Source organism: Eimeria acervulina, genomic scaffold (assembly GCF_000499425.1).
Source record: "Eimeria acervulina Houghton genomic scaffold, Eah_scaff1195, whole genome shotgun sequence".
Taxonomy (NCBI): domain Eukaryota; phylum Apicomplexa; class Conoidasida; order Eucoccidiorida; family Eimeriidae; genus Eimeria; species Eimeria acervulina.
In genome coordinates, this window is record NW_013550340.1 from 2,968 (window position 1) to 9,379 (window position 6,412).

The 6,412-nt window shown below is 51.4% G+C and overlaps 2 protein-coding genes across 2 annotated transcripts in view; both read right to left on the reverse strand.

Moving 5' to 3' along the window:
• The window catches only part of EAH_00056880 (hypothetical protein, conserved), a gene marked incomplete at both ends in the record, with an annotated part of 3,441 nt that extends 2,967 nt beyond the window's left edge, over window positions 1-474 (reverse strand). Inside the window, one exon of the mRNA XM_013397499.1 lies at window positions 75-474. Within this exon, the coding sequence (XP_013252953.1) occupies window positions 75-474 (400 nt within the window). The remainder of the gene's footprint in view (window positions 1-74) is intronic.
• Window positions 475-2,161: 1,687 nt separating this feature from the next.
• Window positions 2,162-5,886, reverse strand: EAH_00056890 (hypothetical protein, conserved; the record flags this gene model as incomplete). Its single annotated transcript, XM_013397500.1, has 6 exons — window positions 2,162-2,372; window positions 2,866-2,995; window positions 3,341-4,025; window positions 4,383-4,660; window positions 5,257-5,760; window positions 5,870-5,886. Coding segments are annotated over 6 exons (1,825 nt in total), but the record flags the coding sequence as incomplete, so codon positions are not given.
• Between the last annotated feature and the right edge of the window lie 526 nt (window positions 5,887-6,412).

A 6,412-nucleotide genomic window follows, 5' to 3' on the forward strand; every position in this document is an offset into this window, starting at 1 on the left:
GGGGGCCCCTTCATCGCATTCCCTAGGGGGCCCCCCTTCAGGGGGAATTAAAGTGGTGGGGGGCCCCACATCACCCTTGCAAGGGGGCCCCCCAGATGTAAGACCGAAAGATCTTTCGGGGGCCCCCTTCAGACATTTTTCTGTCGTAGGGGGGCCCCCAGGGGCCCCAGAAGGGGGCCCCTCAGGGGTACTAACAAGCGGGCTCCCAGGGGCCCCAGCAGGGGGCCCCCCAGGGGCCCCCGTATAGAATTGTATTCCCTGTAGAGCAGAGGTGGGTAAGGCGAGACGACAGGGAGAGTCTAGAGGGCAGCAGCAAACCAGAGGGGCCCCCAGAGAAGCAGCGGGGGGCCCCTCAGGGGCCCCATTAGTATGAAGAGATGCTGTATATTTTTTTAGCAAAGAGAAGGGTGTGTTTGTAGCAGAGGGGACAGAAGGAGAGGAGGGGCCCTTGTCTCCTTGGACAGCAGAGGGCATCTCTCTGCTGCTGCCGGTGCTGTGCTGCTGCTGTTGTTGTTGTTGCTATTGCTGCTGCAGCTGCAGCGGGTGCTGCTGCTGCAGCTAATGTTGCTGCACCTACAGATCCTACAGCTGGTGTTGTTGTTGCTGCTGCTGCTGCATTTGCTGTTGTCGCACATGCAGCTACTCGCCTGACTCCTTCTCCTTCTCCTTCTGTTGCTGCAGCTGCTGCTGCAGCTGCTGCTCCCTTTGCTGCTGCTGGTGCTGCTGCTGCTGTTGCTGCTAGCTAAACTAACCTTAAAAGCAGCAAAAACTAGCTCTCTGTCATTACAATGTAATACAGAAGCAGCAAAATAACTGTGGGGCTGAACCCTCTATACGGTGGGGGCCCCCAACTGGCTATGGGGGGCCCCCTAAGGGCCCCGGGGGGCCCCTTGGGGGCCCCCAGGTGGGGCCCCCGTACCCTCTTCTGGGGGGTCTAGGGGGCCCCCTTAAATATATATATATATATATATATATATATAAGAATTTGTTTTGTTGTTTATTTGTTTCTGTCTTTGTCTCTGTCTTTGTCTTTGTTTGTTCGCCTCTCTTTGTTTTATTTATTATTTATTATTATTTATTTATCATTGTTAATTTATTATTTATTTATTATTTATTATTTATTATTATTTATTATTATTTATTTATTACTTTTGATTTATTTTTTATGTTTGTTTTATTCTATGTGCGACGTGCGTTGCTACCAAACCCTAAACCCTCTTTAAACCCTAAACCCTCTTTAAACCCTAAACCCTCTTTAAACCCTAAACCCTCGGCATTGGAGGGCGCAGCAGTTACCCCAGCAGCACAGACAAGCACCTTCTGCTGTCTCCTTCAGATTGTTAAGGAGACACACGAGGAGACAGCTCAGCAGCATCTTCCTAGCTGCTGCAGCTAGCTACAGCTACCTACAGCTACCTACAGCTAGCTACAGCTAGCTACAGCTAGCTACAGCTAGCTACAGCTAGATATAGCTAGCTACAAATAGCTCCAGCTAGCCACAACTAACTACAGCTAGGTACAGCTAGCTGCAGATAGCTACAGATAGCTACAGCTAGATACAGCTAGCTACAGCTATCCACATCTATTAGCAGCTAGCTGCGACTAAGAAGGCCCCGGAGACAGCAGTGAGACAGCAGCGGTTCTTTGCTGCCCTTCGAGGGCCCGTGAGGTGTATGTACACCTCAACGCAGCAATTGCTGTTGATGTTGCTGCTGCAGAGACAGAGAAAAAGAGATAGGTCCTCTTAATGCAGCGCGGCGTCTCCTTTGTCTCCTTCACTTCAACACAAACTTTGCTGCTACTGTTGCTGCTACTGCTGGTGTTGCTGCTGTTGCTGCTACTGCTGCTGCGGCTGCCCTTGCTGCTACTGTTGCTGCTACAGCTGTTGCGTTGCTCTTCTTGCTGCTGTTGCTGCTGTTGCTGCTGCTGCTGTTGTTCAGGCGTCTCTCTTCTTTTTCTGTCTCTACGAAATGTCTCTCTTTGTTTTTTCTTTTGTTTGTTTTTATGTCTCTATCTGCATTTGCACGCAGCTCCCTGTACACCGCAGCTGCTGCTTATAAACCCTCTCTATACACCTCAGCAACAGCTGCTTGCAGCAGCAGAGTTAAACAGTTAGCAGCAACAGAAGGGACCCACTGTACACCCCAATTCAACCCCTTCTTTAATAGGTCTGCTGCTGCTGCTGCTGCTTCTGCTGCTGCTTCTGTTGTTGTTGTTTCTGCTGCTGCTTCTGCTGCTGCTTGGGTTTTTGTCGTTGTTGCTGCTGCTGTTTTTGCTGCTGCTTGTGCTCCTCCAGTTGCGTTTGCTGCTGCTGCTGTTGCTGCTGCTGCTGCTGCATCTGTTGGGTTGGGGGGGGTTTGTGGGTTGACAGCCTATGAATAAAAATAATAAAAAAGAAGACAGACGAAGAAGAGACAATAATAAAATAAAGAAGAAGAGACAATAAAAGGGTAGACAAAGAAAATAAATAAAGAAGAGGAGACAGAAGAATAATAAGAGAGACAATGAAAGAGAGAGAGAGAGACAACAGATAAACAGCAACAAGAAGAAGAAGCAGAAAGACATACAAATAAAAATAAATAAACAAAGACAAAAGGAGACAGATGAATATAAAAAGAAAATAAATAAACAAAGACAAAAGGAGACAGAAACAAAGAAACAAAGACAAGAGGAGATAGAAATAAATAAGCAAAGACAAAGAGAGACAGAAACAAATAAACAAAGACAAAAGGAGACAGAAACAAATAAACAAAGACAAAAGGAGACAGATGCACCTCGAGACAGGTGAGGCGGATGGGTTGACAGTATTTAATAAGCGGAGAAGCAAACTGCAGACTGTCTTCGCGCTGCAGCACGAAAGGAGACCTTTCTTTTCTCTGTGCTGCTGCTGCTGCTGCTGCTGCTGCTATTGCAGTTTGATGCTGCTTGTGCTGCAGCAACAGCTGGTGCTGCTGCTGCAGTCGCTGGCGCATGCTTGGGGTGTATGTGCAGCTCTCTGGAAAGAGACAGCAAAAGGAGACTGTCTCCTCCTGTATGAGGTCTTCTAGTAAATCAAGAGTCTCCTTTCTGCTGCAGATAGAATTCAGCAGCAGCAAACATATCTCCATGCATACAGATTGTGCTGCACCCCTTAACAAACAGAGAGGCAGCAAGCTACCTTCAGGGGGCCCCTGCAACCCCACTGGGGGGCCCCCACCCTCATCACAACACCAAGTAGGGGCCCCTCTTCTATGTGCTTCTTCTGGGGTCTCCTCAGCAATAAACCCTTCACCAAACCCTCTATGCTGGGGGCCCCTAAGGGGGCCCCTCTGAGGCTCTTGCTGGGGGCCCCCTTCATTACCTTTTTGGGGGCCCCCATCAGGGCCTTGCTCGAGGCCCTTCTGAGGGTCTTCTTCCTGGGGGCCCCCATCAAACCCTTGCTGGGGACCCCCCTGGGGGCCCCCATGAGGCTCTTGCTGGGGGCCCCCCTGGGGGCCCCCCTGAGGGTCTTGCTGGGGGCCCCCCTGAGGGTCTTGCTGGGGGTCCACCTGAGGGTCTTGCTGGGGGCCCCCATGGGGGCCCCCCTGAGAATGTTGCTGGGGGCCCCCCTGGGGGCCCCCCTTGAGGGTTTGTTGAGGGTTTTGTTGGGGTGGTTTATTGTGTTTGTTGTTAGGAGTGTAATTAAGGAGAAGAGAGGAGACTGTTTGCTTGTTTGTGCTTTGTTTTTGCTGTTTATTAATCTGGGGTTTGTCTATGTGAGGCCTCTGAATAAAGGGTAAAGGCTGCGGGTCTCTATGTGTTGTTTGTACTGTCTCCTCAAGCTGCGCAGACACCTCAGCCTCAATTAATAAAAATAAGGGGCCCCCCACATCATATACACCTGAACTAGGGGAACAGCTGCTCTCAACACCCTTCTTAGAGGGGCCCCTGGGGGCCCCCTTGGGGGCCCCCTTTGGGGGCCCCTTGGGGGGCCCCCTAGGGGCTGCAGAGGGGCCCCCCGGCGATAGAGAGAGGCTGGGGACTTGTTTAAGAGTTTCAGGGGATATCTATAGAAAGAACAAACAAAGAGAAAGGAGATTATCTATATATATATATATAAGTTTAGGTATAAGCATAAACATAAATATAAATATAAATATAAATACTATAATATATAAATGCATGTATATACATATATATATATATATATATATCAGGGGAGAGAATCAGAGACAAGAGCGAATAAAGAAGAAGAAAGGAGACAAAAAATGCAGGAGCAAACGCAGCAACAAACAAACAGAAAGAGACAAAAAGAGCAGCAGCAGCACCAGCTGCAGCAGCAGCTGCTGCTGCTGCAGCAGCTGTTTTGTCGATGCTGCTGAGGTGTACGTACACCCCAATATTAATAAACCCCAAACCCTCACCTGAGCTCCAGTTAAAGGCCTTCTGCTCCCTTGAGGAGAAATTAAAGAAGAAGCAACACCCCCGCTACCCACGCGCTGCTGCTGCTGCTGCTGCTTCTGCTGCTGCTTGTGCTGCTGTTTGTGCTGCTGCCTCTGCTGCTGCTTCTCGAGGCTGCGATCTGCCGTTGGTGCTGCTACGTCCCCAGGCGCTGCTGCTGCTGCTGCTGCTGCTGCTGCTGCTGGTAGTCCTGTTGGTGCTGCTTCTGCTGCTGCTGCTCCCGCTGCTCTTGCTGCTGAAGCTGCAGCACAAACAGCAGCAACCATTGAAAAGCCCCAACGCATTCCACTCAAAAGACGAAACCCTTTAGGGGCCCCCAAGGCTAAGGGGGCCCCTCGTAATGCTGAAGTTCATAGGGGGCCCCCTCACCTCCATCAAAGGCTTTAGGGGGCCCCTCCGGGGGCCCCTCGTAAAGCCCCTTGGAAGCCTCATTTTCTGCTGCATGCGGGCATTCAGGGGCCCCCTTTAGTGCTGCAAGGGGCCCCACAAACCCCCTCTCAGGGGGCCCCTCAGGGGCCTCACTAAGTACCCCTTTAGGGGGCCCTTCAGGGGGCCCCCTAGGGGGCCCGTCAGGGGCCCCATTATGTACCCCTCTAGGGGGCCCTTCAGGGGGCCCCCCTGGGGGCCCTACTAATACCCCCTCGGGGGGCCCCTCAGGGGGCCCCTCGGGGGGCCCTAATAGTACCGTCTGATGCTCTTGCTGCTGAAGCTGCAGCACAAACAGCAGCAACCATTGAAAAGCCCCAACGCACTCCACTCAAAAGACAAAACCCTTTAGGGGCCCCCAAAGCTAAGGGGGCCCCTCTTAATGCTGAAGTTCATAGGGGGCCCCCTCACCTCCATCAAAGGCTTTAGGGGGCTCCTCCGGGGGCCCCTCGTAGGGCCCCTTGGAGGCCTCATTTTCTGATGCATGCGGGCATTCAGGGGCCCCCTTTAGTGCTGCAAGGGGCCCCACAAACACCCCCTCAGGGGGCCCCTCAGGGGCCTCATTAAGTACCCCTTCAAGGGGCCCTTCAGGGGGCCCCCCAGGGGGCCCCTCAGGGGCCCCATTATGTACCCCTTTAGGGGGCCCTGCAGGGAGCCCCCCTGGGGGCCCTACTAATACCCCCTCAGGGGGCCCCTCGGGGGGCCCTAATAGTACCCACTGAGGGGGCCCCTGAGGGGCCCCCTCAGACTCAGGGGCCCCATAAGGGGGGCCCCCAGGGGGGCCCTCTGGGGGCCCCTGTATTGATGAAGACCCCCAGTGTATGTCGCACCGAATGAAGAGCTTGAGGTTGGCCTCTCTATCTGGGAGGTGTACAGACACCCAACAAAGAGACGCCTCCCCAGGGCTCAAGACACCTATTTCATAAACAAAAACCCTAAACCCTAAACCCTAAACCCTAAACACTAGGCATTAATCCGTCAGGCGCGAACCCTAAATCATCAACCCTAGAGCTGCATAACTCACTAGCATCCCGTTGCCCCCTAATAAACCCTAAACCCTAAACCCTAAACCCTAAACCCTAGAAGAGACACAAACCTCTTTGGGGGGAGACAGTAATTAGGATAGGAGACTGCTGAGAGGCCCAAGAAAAGGCGAGGGTTTTGCTGGGGTGTGAATTAACTACAGAAGTAAGACCCCGTACAGAAGACCTGAGGAGACAGCACAAAGAGACAGTAAAAAGGAGACAGTAAAAGGAGACAGTAGAAAGGAGACAGTAAAAAGGAGACAGAAGAATATAAAATATATTCTGTAATAATAATATTATAATAAGAAAGAAGAATATTTAAGAAGGGGCAGAAACAGAAGGAGACAAAAATATATAAAAGGAGACAGAAGAAAGAGACAGATAAACAGAGACAGAGACAGAGACAGAGACAGAGGCAGAGATAGAGACAGAGATAGAGATAGAGACTAAGAGATAGACAGAGACAGAGACAAAGACTAAGAGATAGAGAGAGACAGAGACAGAGACAGAGATAGAGACAGAGAGACAAAGAGACAGAGACA